A 24,154-nucleotide genomic window follows, 5' to 3' on the forward strand; every position below is an offset into this window, starting at 1 on the left:
TGGTGTGCCGCCGATGAGTCCGACAAGTTGATTGGCTGGAGTGATCTCGCACGCGTTGCCCCATTGGTCCGCTGAGTGCTTAGTGGGTTTAACCCTTGGGGGGGAAGCGGTTGGGTGTAATACGAGAAATGCTGTGCGCCGATTCGCTGTTGGATGGGTACCGCCCAGCTCCTTAGGTGTTAGCGGCAGCTGATTGGTTGGTTCGCCAGCACGCCGCCTCTGGTTTTGATTTTGAATGTAGAAGTTGTTCGGGAGAAGAAGTGGACAGCAGGGCAGAGTCCTCCTGCATTCATCTGATTCAGGTGGGTGTGAGGGCTTCTGTCTTCTACTACGCAACAAGAAAATTGTATAATGTATGGGCAGCTTTACATCTGTGTACACATGCCACGTCCATCCGGCTGCTGCCCTGTTCTGTGCACGTCCGAGATCAGACGTATACTGCTGTATATAAAGGCTTAGCCTATCCGATCACTGGCCCTGCTTGTGTATGGGAAGTAGTATCTGCTCACTATACAGACTGCTAGTACAATCTCCTTTACACTCGCCACATACGTTACAATCTGATTGTTTAACCTACTTTAGATCTACCAACAACTGCTTGCTTGATTGGATACAAACTAGTTGGATAGTTTAGGTAGGTCCTTATATTACAGTTTTAGTAGATCTAATGCCCCTTCCACATGGACGGATTGATTGGGTCCGGCGGATGTCAATGAACGTGCGTCTGTTCACACCTGCTGACATCTGATCCTGTCCAGATGGGGATCTGTTCTCCATCGGCTAATAACAGACAGATGGGGATCTGTTCTCCGTCGGCTAAAAACACACAGATGGGGATCTGTTCTCTGTCGGCTAATAACAGACAGATGGGGATCTGTTCTCCGTCGGCTAATAACAGACAGATGGGGATCTGTTCTCCGTCGGCTAATAACAGACAGATGGGGATCTGTTTTCCGTCGGCTAAAAACAGACAGATGGGGATCTGTTCTCCGTCGGCTAATAACAGACAGATGGGGATCTGTTCTCCGTCGGCTAATAACAGACAGATGGGGATCTGTTCTCCGTCGGCTAATAACAAACAGATGGGGATCTGTTCTCCGTCGGCTAATAACAAACAGATGGGGATCTGTTCTCCGTCATCTAAAAACTGACAGATGGGGATCATTCCCCGTCGGCTAATAACACAGATGGGGATCTGTTCACTGTCAGCTAAAAACACACAGATGGGGATCTGTTCCCAGTCAGCTAAAAACAGACAGATGGGGATCTGTTCTCCGTCGGCTAAAAACACAGATGGGGATCTGTTTTCCGTCGGCTAATAACAGACAGATGGGGATCTGTTCTCCGTTGGCTAAAAACACAGATGGGGATCTGTTTTCCGTCAGCTAATAACAGACAGATAGGGATCTGTTCTCCGTCGTCTAAAAACAGACAGATGGGGATCATTCCCCGTCGGCTAAAAACAGACAGATGGGGATCTGTTTTCCGTCAGCTAATAACAGACAGATGGGGATCTGTTTTCCGTCAGCTAATAACAGACAGATGGGGATCTGTTCTCCGTCGTCTAAAAACAGACAGATGGGGATCATTCCCCGTCGGCTAAAAAGACAGATGGGGATCTGTTTTCCGTCGGCTAAAAACAGACAGATGGGGATCTGTTCTCCGTCGGCTAAAAACAGACAGATGGGGATCATTCCCCGTCGGCTAAAAACAGACAGATGGGGATCTGTTTTCCGTCGGCTAAAAACAGACAGATGGGGATCTGTTCTCCGTCGGCTAAAAACAGACAGATGGGGATCATTCCCCGTCGGCTAAAAACAGACAGATGGGGATCATTCCCCGTCGGCTAAAAACAGACAGATGGGGCCAATAGATAATAACAATCCAAAGGTAAAAATAATTTCAGACATTCCGTAGAGTCAAAGAACAGTTAAAGTAGAGTTCCACTCAAAAGTGGAACTTCTGCTTATCTGTCTCCTCCCCCATCCTTTGGCACCTTTTCGGGGGGGAGGGAACGGGTTTCCCTGTTTTTCACAGGAAATTCGTCCCTCTCCTCCTTCCGCCGCCAGACCATTTAGAAAGGGTAGAGCGCTTCGCACATGTGCAGTAGGGAACCGGCTGCCGGGTTCCCTTACCAGGAATGGTGGCGGCATGCCAACATCGCAGGCTACCTGGACAGGTAAGTGTTCATATATTAATAGTCAGAAGCTACAGTATTTGTAGCTGCTGACTTAAACATTTTGGTGGGGTGCTGGACCTCCTCTTTAAGTACTAAAGGTACAAGGAATGGGGAACCTCTTCAGTCTAATGATATATCCAAAAGAGATTTGTCATTTTGACAGGGGAACACCTTGCCCAGGTGAGCCATATCTGTGAACTAAGATGGACGAGAGGAAAGGGTGCGAGAAGAAAATAAAAATGGGAAGGGAAAGAGAGAGAGAGAAATGAATGGGTATGGAGCTAAAAAGTTAGCAGGATGTTTTTAATGCAAGTACATGGTAACACAGACACATATCAGAAATATGAAATGTTGGGGTAACATACATTTTAAAAACGTAACAAAATTTTTGTTGAGAAAAAAACATTCTCCTCTGGGTGATTAATGTACACAAGGGTTTTAACAAACTGTGTTGCAGACTTTTGTTATTCTGAAGAAATTGCTGTTTATCTGTGTCCATGTGTAAAGTGAATGTGAATTGGAGTGACTTTATAATTATTATTATACAGGATTTATATAGCGCCAACAGTTTGTGCAGCACTTTACATCAGGGAAGACAGTACAGTCACAATACAAATCAATACAGGAGGGATCAGAGGGCCCTGCTCGTTAGAGCTTACAATCTAGAAGGGAGGGTCAAGTGGAACAAAGGGTAGTTAGCTGTGGGTGATGATCATATAGACTCAAATAAAAATACAGTTATGTGTGGGAAGGGTAGGCTTCTCTGAAGAGGATGTTTTTTCCTCTAAAAGCTGATAGAGAAGGAGATAGATGGATAGATTGGGGTAAGGAGTTCCATAGGCTTGGAGAGGCTCTAGAAAAGTCCTGGAGACGAGCATAAGAGCAGGTGATGAGAGAGCTAGAGAGTAGGAGGTCTTGAGAAGAACGAAGAGAACGTACAGGTTGGTATTTAGAAACTAGGTCAGTGATGTAGCTGGGGGCAGAGTTGTGGATGGCTTTGTAGATAATTGTTAGTATTTTGAATTTAATTCGTTGGGTGAGTGGAAGCCAGTGGAGGGATTGACAGAGGGGAGTAGCAGAGACAGAGCGGTTGGTAAGGTGGATTAGTCTGGCAGCAGCATTCATGATGGACTGAAGGGGGGATAGAGTATGCAGAGGTAAGCCAATGAGAAGGGAGTTGCAGTAATCGGGGGCGAGAGATGACCAGGGAGTGAATTAAGAGTTTTGTTGTGTCATTGGTTAGAAAGGGGCGTATTTTGGAGATGTTGCGAAGGTTGAGGCGGCAAGATAATTAACAATCCGCTGCTGCACTTGCAGGGTTCCAATGAGGAAAGTGGCAGGGTCTGCATGGCTTTTGATGTGATATGGCCTAAATCTACTTGTATCTTACTGCAGACTTCTGGGAAAATCAGTAAGCCAATCACACAAGCAGGAAATAATATTTCTGAGGGGCGTTTAAGCTTCAAATGGTGGACAAACTCCTAATTAAACTTTTGGCTACTTTTATGGTGTATAATCCAGTATTATATAAATGCATACATTAGAGCCATATAAATCTCACAACGATAATGATTTAATTTAAATTATGAAACGTACAGAATATGGCAAAATTCCTGCAAGCACGTCGAAGACCGGGAAAATACAAGCAGAAGAAACGATGGACAGCAAAGAAATTGGAGGCTTCCATTTGTAACTCAGTTCAGTAAGTTAATACCGTGTCATTTGTCTACTGATCAGGCCATACAGTCAAAGCTTATGTTGGATGTGTCAGAGCTTCTTCTTTCAAGTTTACCAAAACTTGTGCTTCAACCTTATTGCTAAGCAATAGTGATATAGGGCTCAATTCACTAATGCCTCGTACACACGATCAGCCTTTTGCCTGGCCAAATCACATCGGAATTTCATCGAAAAAAAACAGAACATTTTCTATATCGGGGGTGCGCGGCGGTCATCGCGCCCGCTGGGCACGCGCATCAGCTTTGGGAACACGTGCCTGCTGTGACGTCTTACAGTAGCGACGTACAGCTACGGCGATTTGTGCAGCCATGCCAACCTGCCGCAGTATAACTGCAGCTGCTGGTTGTGCAACGCTGTATCCAAACAACATTGACGTCCCTTTTTCCCCACAAATAGAGCTTTCTTTTGGTGGTATTTGATCCCTGCGTTTTTTTTTTTTTGCGCTATAAACAATCATTTTGAAAAAAATAATATTTTTTGCTATAATAAATATCCCCAAAAAAAATTCTTCTTCAGTTTAGGCTGATAAGTATTCTACATATTTTTGAGGGAAAAAATCGCAATAAGTGTATATTTATTGGTTTGCGCGAAAGTTATAGCATCTACAAAATAGGGGATATTTTTATGGCATTTTTATTAGAATTGCGACGATCCTGCGTTTTTTATCGGACACTTTTTTTGGTACCATTGACATCTATACAGCGATCAGTGCTAAAAATAGCCACTGACTACTGTATGAATGTCATTGGCAGGGAAGTGATCAAGGGGTTAAATGTGTTACCTAGGGAGTGTTTTTCAAACTGTGGGGTTTGGGACTCCGTTGTTTCTAAGCATTAGGAACAACTGATCAGTCTTTTCACCCCTGACATAACAGAGATCTGTCTATTTACATTGACAGACCTCTGTTCTGTCTCTCTCAGGAGCGATCACAGGTGTCCAGTGCACATGGCGACCGCCGGGCACGTGCATCGGCTCTGTAGTGCTCTTAAAGCGGCCGACGTACAGCTACGACGGCTCACCCAGGGAGCCCACCTGCCACAGTATAACTTTGGCGGCTGGTCCTCAAACAGTTAAATTGTCATACAAATAAAATGTATTATTTTTTTGGCAATAACATGGTGAGGGCAGATTTCTGAGAGGACCCCTCTACAGTATATGAATGTCAGCAATGTGATTTAAGACTTCCTGCAGAAGTACCTCTTACTTTGCACAATAGGCAAAGTTCTTGAGAAGCAGCTATCTGAGTGAACAGACTTTAGTCCTAGTTCTTCAGCTGGCTAGTGTTGGGGCCCAGTCGTTATGGTGGTGCACTTGAGTACAGTCCCGTCTGCATGCAGTAAATAATGGTACAAATTCGATGTCCATTCCTTATGTGCTCAGTCTCTGCTGGCAGCAACAAGGCAATGGCAGCAATGTCCTCTCACCAGTCTCAGTGATACAGCGACATGGGTCCCGCTGTTCAGATTCTCTCCGTCTCTCTCTCTCTCCCCCCCCCCCCCCCCCCCAACCATCAAGTCTCTTGAGCTCCTTTTGCTTGTCAGCTCCTCCTGGTGGATAGAGGCGAGGTAGTGTTAACCCATTCAGCTGAACTCCATTGGGACCACATAGAGCACAGTGTCCTGAATCTCTCTCTGTCTCTAGCCAATCCTTAGATGTGTTAGTTTCCTTGTATTTAGGCTTTATCCCCTTTGTTTTCAACAAATTAAAGCCAGACTCCGGCTCACACTTTTTATGCAGTTACAACAAACAGTTTTTCTTCTTGGGATAAAGGTTTTATGTGCTGTAAATAAATAAAAGCTGATCATTGTAAACACCAGTGTAAAATGGTTTGTCTCATCCCTAGCTGGATGTTTTGTAACGTTTTTGTGTTCAATATGTGCAAAGAGAGATTGCACAAATACTTATAAAAAGTATAACATTTATTAAAAGTAATGACAGCTACAAATGAAAAAAAAAAAAACAAGAATACTTAAAGGAGTTTATTCTATGCATTAAGATAAAAAGCCTTCTGTGTGTAGAAGCCTCCCCAGCACCCCCTAATACTAACCTGAGCCCCCTCTCTGTCCAGGGATGTCCACAAATCCCTCGGCTGTCTGGGACTCTCCCTCCTGAGGGGAACCATTGGCTCCCGCGGTTGTCAATCAAAGTCAGTTAGGCAATCGGGGAAGAGGGGGGGTGGGCTGAATGGCAGCTCCGTGTATGAATCGACACACAGAGCTGCAGCTTTGCTCGGGGGCTTCCATAGCAAGCTGCTTGCTGTGGGGGAACTCAACAGGAGGGAGGGACCAGGACCATAGAAGAGGAGGATCCAGGCTGCTCTGAGCAAAACCAACTGCACAGAGGAGGCAAGTATGACATGTTATTTATTTATTTATTTATTTTTAAAACAAGACTTAATCACTTTAACTAAAGATGCTGTTTCCGCCATGGAGTCCCGTTTGCTGCTACGCAACATGGCCGACCAGATCAGACGTTTGCACGATTGCAAGCTCTGGTATGAGACTAGCCTTTTCCAGTTTGGGCTGTGGTAGATACAGGTTAGTATGTCAGTAAATGACCAATCAAAGTTTTTTGGACAGTGATATCACCTTTTGAGGGGGATAGTGGGCTCGATCATCCTGCATTTCTCAAGTTTTACATCAGTAAGGTAAAACAATATATATGACCATAGTTGGCTCCTTGACCAGGATTTGGAGGCTTAGAATTCATTAGTGAGCCACAATATGAACCAACAATAATAAGGAAATATAAAATATACAGTTTCCCCATCACTGGATCACCAGATGAAAGTAGAAGAACAAAAGCCTAAAAAAGAACACTAATGCAGCCATCACATCTAGGAATTGGTAAGCTGCAATATAATAAATATTTGGTATTGGGTTTAATACTGCTTTAAAGGTTTCCCAAAATAGTAAAGCCATCTTCCACAGATATCGCAGTTACTTTAGCAATAGGTGTTACTCGCATAGGGTATTCATGGGATCCATTAGGTGAGGGTAAAGGAGGGTGAAGATTTCTCTGTGTGCTCCTAAGGGCCCTTTCACACCCACGGATTCCGTGAGGATACGTTTCTTATTCATCTGCTTGCTCAGAGGGGATCGCCCCGTTGATTCCCACTGAGCCGGCAGATGACAGGGCGGTCCTTGCACACGGTGCAGGGACCGCCCTGTCAGATCTCCGCTCTTCTCTATGGGGGGGATCGGATGAACAAGGACCGTATGTCCGCGTTCATCCGATCCGATCTGCAGACGGATGGAAAAATAGGATTTTCCGCCATCTGCAGAAACGGAGCATTAGCCGAGACCGATCGGATGTCAGCGAATGTTCATCCGCAATCCCGTAGGAATACATGTATTTCATTTGAAAACGGACATACGGTCCGCAGGTGTGAAAGGGGCTTTAATGTCCTCTTTCATCACCTTGTTAGTTCAGCCCTGCAAAGGGCTTTTTAGTTTAGCGCAAACTCGGTTCTATATCTCTGCAGATCAGGGGTGTCTTGCTCCTATACCCCAAGTACACTGGACCCCATCCACAGCTGGCTTATGAAGGGGGGCGCTATTTCCATCCATTGCAACACTTCAAGGGGGACAACACGTTACTAAATGTTCAGTTTATGATATAAAGAAAAAAATATACAGTATAACATGGCAGATCAGGAGGGTTGTCCATTTTTCATGTTAATTGTCCATATTAGTTTTACAGATACTGGGGACCAGCATCTGTGAATTTTATCAAAACCATTTTGGAGAAGGTGGCTGGTGGTTTATTCTGGTTGGTAGTTCATACCAGATGCACTACAAATTCCAGTGTGTTACCCAGTAATCCTGCCAATAAATTTACTGAATGAACATCCTATAATCTTTGTCACGATCCGAATACTGATTAAATTATGCCTATACTTTCTCCTTTCCAGGTTGCAAGAACAGACAGATGCAAAGTTGTCGTGGTATTTGATTTTGATTTCTTCTGTATGGTTTAGATTTCCCAATATAAGAAATCCATTGAAATCTATTGTATGGTCCATAATGAATCCATTCATATCTTTATTTGTGTGGAGCTATTCCAGTCTGAAAAAGGTACGTACTTTATTTATTTCTGTCCTGACAATGGTTCCTTCCTTTTTACTCTATGTCCTTTCACTTTTTACTGCTGTCATTGTTTCATGCAATGAGATTATGAATAACCGCATTACCTTCATAAGGGTTTACTCCCTTTATAACCAGGACATGTATTCAACACTGCGCTTCTTTAACTGGCAATTGTGCGGCAAATTAAAGTTTATATCATTTTTTTTCCACACAAATAGAGCTTTCTTTTGGTGGTACTTAATCACCACTTGTGTTTTTTTATTTTATTGTTTACTATATAAATGAAAAAAATACTGAAAACTTTGGGGGAAAAAACAAGTTTTCCTAATTTCTGTTATAAAATTTTGTAAATAAGTAATTTTTCTTCATAAGATTAGGCCAAAATGAAAACAGATCAATCCTGATGTACTTACGACTTATCTTATTTCTTGAGGCTCTAAAATGGCAGGGCAGTACAAATGTCAGCCGCCCCCTCCACCAAATTACCCCTTTTTGGAAGCTAGACAGTCCAAGGTATTTAGTAAGAGGCAAGACACGTTTTTTGAAGTTGTAATTTTTGACACTTTTTTTGGGATAATTAAGAAATTAAATAAAATAATTTTATTTTTAACCATTCTTGTCATACTGTCAACAGCGCAGTGATCACAGATACCGACAGGTGCCAGTATGTAAAAAATAAATGAATACATTTTAATTTATTATTTATTCATTTTTATTTGTTTTTTACATCCTGTCATCAGAGTAGTTTTTTTTTTTTTAAACTTTGTTTATTAAATTCAGTCACAGCTTTACAGACATGACTCAAGTTGTGCTTAACAGTGACAAGTATTTTTTAGTTCAACAACAATAATAGGAAGGGGAACATGTGGAAACAAGTAGAAACAGAAAAAAGTTATGACAATATGAAGGTTATGCAAGGAGATTTGTATCATGATGTTCCTGTCAGCTAACTGTGGTTGACGGAAGGTCTTGGTTACCATCTATGAAGCGGCCGGCCAGGCACGCTGTCTCCCTTTTTGATCTGTCACCCGAGCTATGTCCATCCCATCCACTGGGGGGGAAAGTGGTCCAGGGACAGCCCGGAAACACCCCCACACGAGCTCCAAGGCAACCAAGGCCTCCTGCTGATCTCTCCCGATGCTGTGCCCGGGACCCCCAGTGGGAGGCACAGCTCTACCATTTCCTACCGGGTGACAGTCATATCAGCCATTAACCCCCGTTGCGCCAAATTATCCTAATAATCGTAGAGTGCCTATCAGCGCGAGAACCTTCTAGCAACAACAACCATTGAAGGGAAGAGGGAGAGGGGGGCAGAGGTTGGTCATAGAAAGGGGTAGAATTGATTGAGATAGTGGGATGGAGGACAGGATCTCACCTTGAGCTTATGAGGATCTCACACGACCCTGTTTCGGACCATCAGCCGCCAGGTAGTCGCTGCCTCCTGTAAATATGCAATGCACATAGTCTATGCTCCGGTCTAGGGGTATGAATAGGTGACTATTGGTTAGGTACTGTAGGTCTCGTTGAGCCAATGTTGGGTCTGCTAGTTTCAGTAATGATACATCTAGGCTAGAAGGCACTTGGGCAAGATCAGAGAAATGTTCTGTCCATAGTGACCACATGGCGGTATGTTTATCATTAGTGCCTTTACATGTTGCAATCCATTCCTCTGCTTCTCTTATTTCATTTACCTTGCATATCCAGTCCTCTCTGCTCGGTATTTGTGCCTTTTTCTAGTAAATAGGAAGTAGCCGTTTGGCGGCATTTAGTAAGTGAGGCAGCGCACTTTTTTTGTAGCGGCTTATTGGCATGGTAGTAATATGCAAGAGAAAATGAACCAGAGAAAGAAGGACGTCTATCCCAAGACCTTCCTTGACCTGGTCACTAATATCTAGCCAGTAGGCTGCTATCAGGGGGCACTCCCACCACAGATGCAACAGGGTTCCTCGGCCTCCGCATCCTCACCAGCACCTGTCCAAACTGGCCGGATATATCAGTGACAGGTCTAAAGGGGCCCTATACCAGCGTGTCAATAATTTATAGTTTGTCTCCTGCATCTTATGCTGTGTACACACGATAATTTTTCGGGTTGTAAAAAACAAAGTTTTTCAGGCTCTAGAAGAAACGGCCTCATTCTTCAAAACTAATTTTTTTCTAGCTTCTTGTCCCAGAGCCACAACGGACAGTGAACAGAAATCTCCCCAAAGTAAGGATAAATCCTGTTTAACAGATCACCAGGACAAGTAGTAAGGGTGAATGCCAAGAACAGAGTTGCAGATAACAAACTGATTATGGTCAAAAACGAGAAAATATATTTAGGGGTAGCTAAATGAATAGAACCGTTCTAATAGGAGCGACGCAAGTCGCTCCGACTTAGAAAAAGGTTCTTGTACTACTTCGGGGGCGACTCGGGGCGACCTGCATTGACTTCTATACAGAAGTCATTTTGCAAGTCGCCTTAGATGTCGTCTTCATGTCGCCTGGCCGAGTCGCCCCCGAAGTCGTGCCGCCCCTGTGTGAACCGGCTCTAAGTGTTTATGGTGTTTTTGGCTCTCAACATACATTGTGGATGCTTCTACTGCTAACACAACCATGACATGTATCAGCACTAAATTCATCCATCATCATTCGTATAATTTTTGGATCTTGGCTAAAATGTGTTTTTTAATGAAAGAGAGTGAATTGCAAGCATAAGGTTAAATTCGTCTTTAAAATAGTAGTTTTGGCATTTCTAATTCAGTAACTTGTGTGTTAACTATAGCTTTCATAAAAAATTTGTTTCTAAAGTTCTGTATTTCTTTCCAGCAAATTAATTTAGTAAAAAATACATTTGCTCCACCTATAATCTGCCAACGTGAGCTACGCACACTGAGAAAACGCCTACACAGACTTGAAATTGAGTTTCTCAAGTTGCAGTTATCTCTTCCGGTAAGCACCTCTACATTTACGGTTGTTGTCAGACATATGTTACCTATTTCTTTTTGTTTTAAATAAGATATTTGTCTCCAAAAATAGTTTTTTTTAAACTGTCTTACAAAGCATAGGTACCTCATCTATGTCTCATGGTGAACATATAAAAATGAAGCGTTAGTCGTTCCATAATGAGCATATCCTTCGTTCTTTATCCTCACTCATCCTGAGTTCATGTCCCCTCTGGGGCATCAGAAAGTAATGCAAAATGGATTGAAACAAAGCCCAACCACAACATACCCTGTTTCCCCAAAAATAAGACCTACCCTGAAAATAAGACCTAGCATTATTTTCCAGAAGGGCTGCAATATAAGACCTACCCCGAAAATAAGCCCTAGTTAAAAATGCTTGTAAAATCCTAAAATCCACTCTATTACAGTAGTATATAATGTACAATGTGTGTGTTTCTGTAATATAATTGTGGGGAAGAGAGCTCCGGCGGGTCACAGAAGCGCAGAATGGCACTATAACAAAGTTATTTGGCACAATTATATTACAGGAACACGCACATTGTACATTATACAGGGTGGGCTATTTATATGGATACACCTTAATAAAATGGGAATGGTTGTTGATATTAACTTCCTGTTTGTGGCACATTAGTATATGTAAGGGGGGGGGGGGGACTTTTCAAGATGGGTGGTGACCATGGCGGCAACCATTCCCATTTTATTAAGGTGTATCCATATAAATGGCCCACCCTGTATAATACTGAGTGGATTGTAGGATTTTACAAGCATTTTAACTCAGTTCACACTGGGGATTCCTGACAGGCAGGGAGGGAGAGGGGGGGAGAAGACAGCACAATACATAGTAAGACCTACCCCGAAAATAAGCCCTACTGTGTCTTTTGTTGGCATAATTAATATAAGACCCGGGCTTATTTTCGGGGAAACACGGTACTAAGCCAATCCCATTATTTATAGGAAGGATACTTGCACACTATAAACAAGCCAATGCATAAGTGTGTGCCTATCACTTTGAACTCCAGAATGTATTAAAATGGGCTTCTAACATTTATCACACAAACTTTCTTCTAACAAAGTACATGAACCAAGCTTATTTCTTTTACTTATAAAATCAATGTATATGGGACATGGGTTATTTCCCAGGTAGATACAATTAAATGTTGCCTAATTTTCTTCTAGGATAAAGGAACTAATTCAAGTGCATCAGGAAATTCCATCTGCCGGAGTTGTCAGCAAGCAACCACTGCTTCCTCCATTAAGGAATCAAATGTGCAAGCAGCAGAAGAATGTACTCTGCCTTCTCTACTACCACCAGTTCCTCCACCTCCCCCTCCGCCTCTGCCACCCCCTCCACCTCCTCCACCGCCAGTTCCTTTTTCCCCAGCCTTACTATTTCAAAACCGTTTACCTATACTGAAGAAAACTGGAACTAACAGACCACCAAAGGTTAGATATGATTGTTTTGTCTTTTCTTTTGCAAAAAGTTTTATTGTCGTATAAAGCAACAGTACAGGTTTACGATAGAGTGTTATAGCATACATTATACAAAGCAAATCCGGGCCTGCAAGCCCTAACCAACATAAAGTAAGCAGGAGCCGAGCTCTTATGCTATACTCAAATAGAAAAAATTAAAAAGTCCTTAGATGCATACGGTCTAGAACCCGGTCTACGCCCGGCTGTCTGTAAACCTGTAGAACAAATATATAATACACAACAAGAGAACCCAAAGGTTAGCATCCTTTAGAAAGAGTAGAAAGGATTAACTGCAAAAAAGAAAAGAGACTATGGGAGAATTGAAAAAGAGAAGAAGAATGGAGCAGAGTGAGAAGAGGAGTAGAAGGTGAAGAGGGAGAGATAGAGGAGGGGAGTGTGAGGTCCACGGGGTGCGCGTAAGAGTAGTCCTATATTGATAGTAATGCAGCGTCAAACCTAGAAGGGTTGTAGAGTGCAATCCAAGGCTGCCATACCCTAAGAAACTTGTCATGCGTGTCAGAAAGGACCGCCGTCAGTTTCTCATTAACCATGACGTCATTCAGGCGGTTTTTGACTGCCTCAAAGCTAAGTGTGGGGGTTTTCCATGCTCTCGCGATTGTCAACCTCGTTGCAGTAAAGAGATGATGGGCTAGTTGCCGTTCTGGACGCAATAATTCCACGATAGGCTTACCAAGGAGTGCTACATAAGGATCCCTTTTAATGTTAATCTGAAATAAATTGCGAAGGAGAGTGTGTACCCTAATCCACAGTCTGCACGCCCGCGGGCATGACTACCAAATATGTGTCATGGAGCCCTCCTGGGAACACCCCCTGAAACAGAGCGGAGAATAATTTGGAATAAAGCGAGCCAATCTCACCGGTGTGTAGTACAGAGAGATCAACCCCGCAGAGTACTTTACCGAGTCCCAGAGGCGCAGGGAATGGGCCAGACAGGGCCCCATATCCGACGGTCGCTGCACAGGAGGGAGCCAGGGCAATGGGGAGATGGGAATGGGGTCGATGTCAACCAAATCAAGCATAGCCCAGAGCGGAAGCTGATAAGTCTCATCAAGAGGTGCTATATTAGCAGCTGTATAATAGGCCGGTAGATTAGGAACCAAAAGACCACTATTGATTCGCCTAGCAAACAAAACCTGTTTGCCGATTCGAGGGCGGGTCGAACCCCATATAAATTGCATAATTCTACGTTGATGTATGCGGAGAATATGCGAGAAAACCAGAACAGGCAGGACACGTAAAAAATATAGTAAATAGTAAAATATAGTAATTTCGGGAGGTATTCCATACGATTAGCCGTTATTCTGCCGAACCATGACAAAGGCAAATGTGACCAGTATATGCGTTAGCCTTTTAAACAAGTGTGGAAAATTAGCCTGGTACAATCCATAGTACGTAGGGGTAAGGTGGATTCCCAAATAGGGTAGCGAGGAGACCCATTGGAAGGAGAATGCCGACTGTAAATCCCCCAACAAACCAGGAGAAAGATTAACCGATAATGCTTTTGATTTGGAGGGATTAACCTAGAAGCCCCGAAAGGGAAGCAAAGGTGTCTAAAAGGGATTGTAAATTTGGTAAGGAAGTTCTGGGGAGGTCAAAGTGAGAAGAATATCATCAGCAAAAAGGGAAATTTTGTGGGGATAGCCCGCCACTTCAATGCCCCGTATGTCCGGATCTGAGCGAATCGCCTCCGCTAGGGGCTCCAGAGCCAATACAAAAAGAAGAGGCGACAGGGGGCATCCCTGACGGGTTCCCCTCTTGATATTAAAGAGAGAAGATTCAAATCCATAATACTTAATTTTTGCCCGGGGGGAGTCATATAAGACTGACATCCAGTGCATAAACGATGACCCGAAGCCATAATGCCTAAGAATAGACATGAGAAAGGGCCACGACAAAGTGTCAAAGGCCTGTACTAAACCTTAAGTGTCAAAGGCTCCTCCTGGGCCTAAAATTGGCCCAGGAGGAGTGATCGCGATCCGGTTAAGGGATCATCACAATGCTTGCCATTAAGAGTTCCCGGGGGAAAGAATGACCATTTTTAACAGAGTTAAACATGGCCGTTAAATGTGGGGCTACCACAACGGCCAGTTTTCTATAGTAAAGTGCCGTAAAGCCCCCCGGTCGTTTTCCCACCTTAAGATCCTGGAGGACCTCTGAAACTTGTATGTCCTGGTCCATGAGGGTAACATACGCCTCCGTCAGGATCGGGAATGAGAGACGGCTGAGGAAGTCAGCAGTGTCACGAGCGTTAAATTGTTCTAGGTCCGAATACAATTTGGTGAGGCGGAATCAAGACTCCTCCAATATATGAATCGGGTTGCCCTTGATTGTTTTGTCTTTTTACCATCGCACGTATCTCTACTCAAATACTTTTCAAGAGGAAAAATTAAAAGCTACACCATGGAGCACACAATAATGTAGAATAATCTGTAGCAAAGGAGTATTGCTTGTAGGACAAAGAAAGTGGTTCTCCGTTCTTCAAGTTAGTTTTGGCCGAAACTTGTAGGCTGCCTCAAAAAATCGCTTTTGGGAATATATATCTGTCCACGCCTTTAGAGGAGAGGCTCAGTGAAAAAGTGGTAAGTCTTATATATGATATTTAGTCCATAGTCAAAACTGAGAAAACTAAGGGTATGGCAGCCTCACAACTTTACCTTCAGTTGTTCGGTGAAGTATGGAGATTGGGATGTGATCCAGATCGCTCTGTGATTTAGATTATATGTGCAACTTTACTAAGTTTTATAAAAATGGGCCGTATTTTTAGCAACAAAGTGTGCTACAACAAAGATGTGTCTTCTAACTTTACAATCTTTCTCTTGTACCATCTTTAGGAGCAACCTGCAAAACCAGAGGGGCCCATTCAAATAACACTTAAAGACCTTCTGAATGTTAAATTAAGAAACGCAAAAGATAATAATGAAAGACAAAAGGTAAGTTTCTTTAATTATTCTCAAAATGGACACACACTACAAGCTACAAAGCTTTTTCCAGGTGCCAGGCTGGGGCTGTCTTTATTGGTCAGTACAGGATGACATCACTCCTGCACTTACACAGGAGTTCAGCTATCCCGACGCATGCGAAACTCAGTGTACATTCTAAAGAAGACTCTGAGCAGCAAGATGGGTTTATTTTATTGTAGAAGGGACTTTACATGTCTCTTCTGCAATAAAAAGCCCGCCTGTTCACAGTTTTTTTTTTTTTAATTGGAGACTTTAGTTCTGCTTTAAAAGGGTTGTGTGGGTTTGTGTTTTTTTACCTTAATGCATCCTATGTTTTACTCACCTGAGCCCCGAATCTCCGTGGGTGCAATCCTGCGATGCTTTTCCCCAGCTGAGGCGACACTTAATTGGATGATTGATAGCAGCGCAGCCATTGGCTCCCGCTGCTGTCAATTAAATCAATGACGTGGCACACCGGGGGGCAGGACCCCGGTGCGCCACGTCATTGGCCGCCGACTGTATCACAGGAGCGCGCTCGCAGGCTAACCCCCTTGGGAGACCACTTCCCAGAGGGGGGTTAGCTCTTGTGGGGAGGAGCCGAGACAGCCACCGTGGGACCCCAGAACAGGAGGATTGGGGCCACTCTGTGCAAAACAAACTGCACAGTGGAGGTAAGTATGACATGTTTGTTATTAAAACAAAAAACAAACCCATACAACCCCTTTAAATGCATGCTTATAGTTGTATGTTAACCTCCTCGATGGTCCCGTTTTCATAGCGATGGTGAGAATAGTTATAGACTGTCAGATGCCTCATTAATACAGTAACTACAGTGGATGGGAAACTTTGTCTCTTGCTACATGAGACTGTGGAGGAACAATAAAAAGAGTTATTAAAATAATAACAGTCCCACAATTCGCATGTGCCCAAAGATCTTCCAATCTTAAACAGTATTGCATGCTACATTGGTTAGAGGTTAATTTTTGTTTCTATTGAAATTAATTAATATATTTATTTCATGTCTGTCCCACTACAATATTTTAAGATGGCAGTACACAAATATGATGTTGTGCCACAGATCACCATATCTGCATTAAAAGGCGTAAGTCTGAAGAGTGCTTCTAAGGTGCAACCGAGGCGGCTCGCACATGTTTTTAGGTAAGAAGTTTAATTGGAAATATTTATCGAAAGCACGCTATCATTTACATGTACACTGTATTCACTTAGTATGTTGTTGTATTTTTTCACTGGATACAGAGATGCGCATAGTAAAAGCCCTCTGGACTTGAGACGCCATCTTAGAAAAGTCAATATGTCGAGGTAAGCTTATCACTGTCCTGACTTATATTTCCATCATGCTAAACTTTCATTCTAATTCCTCTAGATAAATGACATCTTCTTCAAATATCTTCATGAAAATACAAGTTAGTCATTGTGAATTACCAAATCACAAGTAATTAAAATTTTTGTTTAAACTGAGAATATTTATAATGTTGAGAGCTAGCTTTACTTCACTAGTTTAGAAACTAGAGGAAACCCCCCAAAACACGGGGCAATGATCAGCACAAATGTTTTTGGGAGCCAGGGCCATATATCAGAACTTTGGTTCTTATGTTTTACACTGTCTGAACGTAGAACTAATACCATTCATAGCAAACACATAGGGCCAAATTCTTAAAAGAGATACGCAGGCGGAACTGCTGTTCAGCCTGCGTATCTCTGTGCCTAACTTTGGAAACGATCCTCAAAAGGATTTTTCCAAAGTTAGGCAGAAGATCTGACATCTGTAAGACACTTACACTGTCAGATCTTAGGATGCAGTACCGCATCCGCCGCTGGGGGCATTTCGAGTCGAAATGCCGGCTAGCGTATGCAAATGAGTACTTAAAGCGGGAGTTCACCCATTTAAAAAAAAAAAAAAAATCTCCCCTTAGCTTCCTGCTCGTTCGGTCTAGGGGAATCGGCTATTTATATTAAAATAGGTGCAGTACTTACCCGTTTTCGAGCTGCATCTTCTTCCGTCGCTTCCGGGTATGGGTCTTCGGGAGCCGGCGTTCCTTCTTGAGTGACAGCCTTCCGAGAGGCTTCCGACGGTCGCATCCATCGCGTCACTCGTAGCCGAAAGAAGCCGAACGTCGGTGCGGCTCTATACTGCGCCTGCGCACCGACGTTCGGCTTCTTTCGGAAAATCGTGACGCGATGGATGCGACCGTCGGAAGCCTCTCGGAAACCTGTCAATCAAGAAGGACCGCCCATTCCCGAAGCCCATACCCGGAAGCGACGGAGAGGATGCGTCTCGTAAACGGGTAAGTACTGCACATATTTTTAAATAAATTGCCGATTCCCCTAGTAATAACGAGCAGGAAGCGAAGGGGGAAAAGTGCCCTCTAAGGGTGAACCCCCGCTTTAAGCAGATCCACAAAGCATTAAAGCGATTTGCACGCGTTAAATTAGGGCTGGTTTTACAATGTGTAAAGTTAGTACACCATGTAAAACCAGACCTTTTTTCCGATCGCCGCGATTTTTTTTTAAATTTGAATTTTTTTTCCCGGCGCGTATTTTTTTTTTCACCCATCGCAACTTTATTGTCCCGTCGCAATCCACAAAGCCAGGCGTAAATTACGTTCGCGCGCTGCACGTCGGGAAAATTACGTCACACGCATGCGCAGTACGGCCGGCACGGGAGCGCGCCTCATTTAAATTGTAATCGCCCCCCGGAGAGGAGGACCGCCTTGCAACGGAGGCACTTAAGTTACACGGCCTGAAATTTCTAGGTAAGTGCTTTGTGGATCGGCCACTTAGGTAGAAATTTAACGCCTGTGTAACTTAACTGCTGAAAGTTAAGTTAGGCGGCGTTTTTGAGAATTTGGCCCATATTTCCTGGTTAGTTCCCCTCTGTTGTACTGAGATAGTAAAAGGATAAATCGTATTGCTTTCTTTTGGCAGGACATTGGTACAAATAGTACATCGTTTGTAAGAAACACAACTCTCTAACTTTTTTTTATTTATTAGGAGCCCAGGAGGAACCCCAATATATGATAGAGATAACAAAGAGAATGGCACAGGACTGACTCCTTTAATGACAAGAGCTCTCAGGCAAAAATTCCAGGCAAGTGTATTATTTTTTTCATTTAGGTTTGTAACTTAAAGTGGCAGTAAACTTAGCGTTTTGAAAAGTTGCTGATAGACAGGGTATGTATGACAGAAGAGACCCTATCGGTCGGTTCTGTCATAAATGCTTCCTTTTGTCTGTCAGCCGTGATGGATACTGAGCCGCACATGCGCAGCTCATTGAATGTTTATGGCCCCAATCAATGCCCATGTGATGTGACTCCTGTGCACATGTGCAGGAGTGCCGTCATCGCAGCTTGGCCATTCAAGTGGCCGAAGGCACAGAAGATGGAAGCGCCAGGGACCAGCCAGATCAATCGCAGTGCTAGAGGGCTCGGTTTGACAGGTAAGTAAGCCATAATGTGCTAGCACATTACAGCAAACCCACCTGGGGGAACCTCAAAAAGAAGAAATTAAAGCTTTTTTTTACTCCAACTCTTCATATTCCTGATATGTGCCTATTGAACCATGTACTTGTATGAGAAAGCATCCTGTTCTCTTTGTACTGCTTTTATGTGAAATCACTGGTGTTCCGGCTAGTCCCCCTGCTTTCCTAATAAAAACTGACCACACTAAGCAGGAGAGCACATCGTGGTCAGTTCTCTAGCTATGCTGGGAACTCGGCCTGCTCTCCTCTAATGATCAGACTTGTCTTCACATGCCCCGCTGCACAGTCATTCACTGGCCAGCTCAGTGTGCTGGTGCTTCCCCCCCCCCCCCCAGCTTTTATGCAGCTAAGTACAGTTGACAATTGCGCAGCGTCCTTTTTTTCCCACAAAAAAATCGCAATAAGCGTTTATCGGTTGGTTTGCGCGAAATTTATAGCGTTTATAAAATAGGGGATAGTTTTATTGCATTTTTATAAAAAAAAAAAATTTCACTACTAATGGTGGCGATCAGCGATTTTTTTCGTGACTGCGACATTATGGCGGACACTTCGGACAATTTTAACAGATTTTTGGGACCATTGTCATTTTCACAGCAAAAAATGCATTTAAAATGCATTGTTTACTGTGAAAATGACAATTGCAGTTTGGGAGTTTGGGAGTTAACCACAAGGGGGCGCTGAAGGGGTTATGTATGACCTCATCTGTGTTTCTAACTGTAGGGGGGTGTGGCTGTAGGTGTGACATCATTGATTGTGTTTCCCTATATAAGGGAACACACGATCGATGACGGTGCCACAGTGATGAACGGGGAAGCTGTGACTCCAGCGGCAATCGGGTCCGCGGGTGTCACGGTCACGGAGTTTCGAACCGGAGCGCGCTGCGGGCCTCGCGCCCGCGACCCACGGCTGGGCCCTTAAAGAGGACGTACCCGTACGTGCTTGTGCCCAGCCGTGCCATTCTGCCGACGTATATGTGCAGGAGGCGGTCCTTAAGTGGTTAAAAAAAGGGTATTTAATAATGTGCGTTTTTTGGGGGGTTTTATAACTATACAAAAATGTTTTGCCTTTCATTTCTTTTTTAAACTGAATGGGTTGTTTTACAAACAGTTTAACTACAGCTTTAACCACTTCAGCCCCGGAAGGATTTACCCCCTTCCTGACCAGAGCACTTTTGGCAATGGTAATTGCGCGGTCATGCAATGCTGTACCCAATCTAAATTTGCTCCCCTTTTTTCCCGCAAATAGAGTTTTCTTTTGGTGGTATTTGATCACCTCTGCGGTTTTTATTTTTTGCGATTTTTAAACGAAAAAAGACCAAAAATTTGTAAAAAAAAATATTTTCTACTTTTTGTTATAAAAAAAAAAATACAATGAACTCAATTTTAGTCATACATTTAGGCCAAAATGCATTCAGCCACATGTCTCAGGTAAAACAAAAATTAAATAAGAATATATTTATTGGTTTGCGCAAAAGTTATAGCGTCTACAAACTATGGTACATTTTCTTGAATTTACACAGCTTTTAGTTTATGACAAGAAAAAGTAAACCGTTTCATATCCATTAATATGAACAAATTATAGAGGAATTTCCCCTCCACAAAATTTGGAACATTCAACATTAACCACTTAAGCCCCGGACCAAAATGCTGCCTAAAGACCCAAGGTGTTTTTACAGTTCGGGACTGCGTCGCTTTAACAGACAATTGCGAGGTGGCCCCCAAACAAAATTGGCGTCCTTTTTTTCCCCACAAATAGAGCTTTCTTTTGGTGGTATTTGATCACCTCTGCGGCTTTTATTTTTTGCGCTATAAACAAAAATAGAGCGACAATTTTGAAAAAAATGCAATATTTTTTACTTTTTGTTATAATAAATATCCCCCAAAAACATATATAAAAACATTTTTTTCCCTCAGTTTAGGCCGATACGTATTCTTCTACCTATTTTTAGTAAAAAAAATCGCAATAAGCGTTTATCGATTGGTTTGCGCAAAATTTATAGCGTTTACAAAATAGGGGATAGTTTTATTGCATTTTTATAATTTTTTTTTTTTACTACTAATGGCGGCGATCAGCGATTTTTTTCGTGACTGCGACATTATGGCGGACACTTCGGACAATTTTGACACATTTTTGGGACCATTGTCATTTTCACAGCAAAAAATGCATTTAAATTGCATTCTTTATTGTGAAAATGACAGTTGCAGTTTGGGAGTTAACCACAGGGGGCGCTGTAGGAGTTAGGGTGCACCTAGTGTGTGTTTACAACTGTAGGGGGGTGTGGCTGTAGGACTGACGTCATCGATTGTGTCTCCCCTATAAAGGGGATGACATGATCGATGCGCCGCCACAGTGAAGCACGGGGAAGCCGTGTTTACATACGGCTCTCCCCGTTCTTCAGCTCCGGGGAGCGATCGCGACGGAGCGGCTATAAACAAATAGCCGCGCCGTCGTCCCGGATCGCTCCCCGAGCGAACCCGACCGCCGCATGTAGCGGGGGGGGGTTCCCGATCGGACCCCCCACCCGCTAGAAGGCAAGGACGTACATGAACGCCCAAGTGCCTGTACGTGCCATACTGTGGACGTACATTTACATGCGGCGGTCGGGAAGTGGTTAACATAGGGTTGAAGGACCATTGGTCCCGTGCAATATTGTACCAGTATATAAACAAATATCACAGCCCTGCTATAGAGAGCAGTGCAGTTGTCCAAAGGACCGAAAATAAGTACTGCTCTTGCTCGAAAGCATAAAAAGAAAGAGGAAAGGACAGTGCTTTAGCGGAGAGAGCCCAGAAAGAGAGCTAGGTGAGGGAGAGAGGAGAAGGGGGTAAAAAAAGAAGGGGGGTGGGTGGTGGGAAGCCCATCACGGTCCCAGAAGTTCACTGCAGGTATGGTCACCCATAATTCCAGAAAGCGTGTGGATGGTTGCGTTGGAGGTAAATAATCTAGCCAGGGCTTCTAAATGCGTAGAAATTTGTCATGTGTGTCAGTTAATATCGCCGTCAGTTATTCATTTACCAGAGTGCCATGCTCCCGCCTTTTCACCTTGTCAATGTTGAGAATCGGGGACCGACCTCCAGGCTTTCGCAATAGTCTGCTTTGTGGCGGAAAATATATGTGTCACTAGGACACGCTCTCGTTTGGTAAGGGCCTTCTATCTGTTTGTGTAAGAGCGCCTCCCAAGGATCTTTACGCAGATTTATATGTAACGCCGAATTGACCATGTTGAAGGCTCTAATCCACAGGCGCATAACCTTGTGGCACATCCACACACAGTGAATGGCCAACCTGTACATTCTTGTTCTCAGAGATAGCCAGGTCACATGATTTTGACATCGCACATGTGGGCATGAATACAGGCTGCAGTGAAAATCTCCTCCTTCCTGAACTCTCATTACTGAAGAAATTGTGCAGTTTACGATGTAACCGTGGTTTAGAGATCATCCAAAAAAGGTATATGGTGGCAATATTTTTATGTAAAAAGAAGATTTATAAGCTGTGGGTGGACAGATGAACTATTTTCATATTACTAGATTTAGTAACACTTTAAAGGTTTAGGGCGTAATTGCGGGGGAAGCCAGGGCAAGGAGGAAAGCAGGACCAGGTCAGTGACTACTACGTCAATAAAGGTCAGGAGGGGTGCTGCTCGTTTTTTATATTTTAAGCTAAAAATGTACATCACTATATACAAAATCATAATTAAATGAATTCTTAGAAATATTCACTTTCTGTTTCACAGATGGCTCACCCAAAAAGCCCGTCACCGCTTCGAATGTCTCCAGGAAACCGAGGTCTTGAAGAAGCGTGTTAAACTCATTGAAATTGTGTGGTAGAAGGGAAAAATTATAGGAGCCATCCTACTTTTTATGACAGTTTGTATGCATTTATACTGAGAAATTTTTACAAGAAAGCCACTGTTTTTAACTTCGTTTTTACTGATAGAAAAGGCCACATTCTTTGTTCACTTTTTGGCTTGTTCCAGCGTTGCTGGTCAGAATAAGTTACGGATAAATGTATGTTTGTCTTAACTTACTAAAACAACACGTGCCTCACTTCTTTGATAAGCAACGTGCACACACTATAAACAGATGCAATGGAGTTTTTTGTCTATGATTTTTGCTCTGTCTTAGTCAAACCATTTGCTAGAAGGGATCCATCACATAAGATAATAGTCTACCACATTTATTTTCCAGTGTTACAAAATGTAAGTTATGTATTATCAAATATCCATGCAAAGTTCGCTCTGCCAATAGAACAAGCCTTGCAATTTCGTTTACATGTGGTGCTGTTTTTAACAAAGGCTGCCTGGTATTATAAATGGAAAAGCTGTGTCTTGAGTTTTATTCTATATGTGTATGATTTTTATTGTCATCTTTGTGTCAAGCTTTCATTGTTTTTATATGTATTTTTTCATACTGTAATTTAATATGTTCTTGGCTGTTTTAAGTGGAAGTCGAACCCTTTTGGGTGGGGGTGAATCTCTGTTTAATCCATAATCCAGTTTTTACTGTTGTATAACCAGCAGAAAATCGATTTTCTAGATCTTCAATCCTACCATGAATAACGGGGCTTTGCTACATTCTCTGATGTGTATTGTCTGCATATTCCTATGGATAAAATACTAAGGTATGGTGACACCATAGTGCTGCTGTCACTAGCCCTAGTGGTTCTTTAAAAAGGAATATAGGCAAAATGCACTCTGGGTAAAGGAAATTGAGCTCAGATTGCTTACATGGTAGGTATGAATGTAGGAGGTATCTCTCTAATTTCACAAATAGCAGTAAACAGCTGATGGGGACAGGCACAGGATCACACAAAAATAAGCTTTCTTATACTTAAAAATACTTATTTTAGGCTTGTCTTGTGGTAAAATGATTAAGAAATGACCTCACCTCCACCCATCAAGATTAACTAAACCTATATATTTGATCCATTCACCAAAATAGTTTAATACATCATTGTATATCTAGGTGACGAAGGCTGATCCTCTTATAGTTTAGTCTAGAAGTTCTAGTGTTAAGCAATCTAGGAGGTCATTCCCCCACCCCAAAGAGCAATCTATGGCAGTTGTCTGATGAGATTTAAGGATAAGAAGGAAATGAGGTAGTGGTCACATGGCTTTCTATAGAAAGAAATACATGCACAATTGCACTGGTCAAGTGTGTGTGTTTTATGCCCTGTAGAAACACATCTGGCTCAGTCCTCATTGAAAACAATGGTGATCAGTCAGGCAAATCAATCCTGAAATAGTCTTTTTTTTATTGGTAACTTGGGATTGTCTA

At 42.9% G+C, this 24,154-nt stretch overlaps 1 protein-coding gene across 1 annotated transcript; it reads left to right on the top strand.

Moving 5' to 3' along the window:
- The first annotated feature begins 21 nt into the window (after window positions 1–21).
- On the top strand, window positions 22–23,197 carry PRR11 (proline rich 11). The gene is made up of 10 exons (XM_040336832.1): window positions 22–302; window positions 3,778–3,881; window positions 7,830–7,992; window positions 10,810–10,932; window positions 12,123–12,389; window positions 15,269–15,367; window positions 16,422–16,534; window positions 16,634–16,696; window positions 18,389–18,485; window positions 22,612–23,197. The coding sequence occupies exons 2-10, from the start codon at window positions 3,781–3,783 to the stop codon at window positions 22,681–22,683; spliced, it is 1,098 nt and encodes a 365-aa protein (XP_040192766.1). The 5' UTR covers window positions 22–302; window positions 3,778–3,780; the 3' UTR covers window positions 22,684–23,197.
- The last annotated feature ends 957 nt before the right edge of the window (window positions 23,198–24,154 follow it).

This window comes from Rana temporaria, chromosome 2, assembly GCF_905171775.1.
Source record: "Rana temporaria chromosome 2, aRanTem1.1, whole genome shotgun sequence".
NCBI lineage: Eukaryota > Metazoa > Chordata > Amphibia > Anura > Ranidae > Rana > Rana temporaria.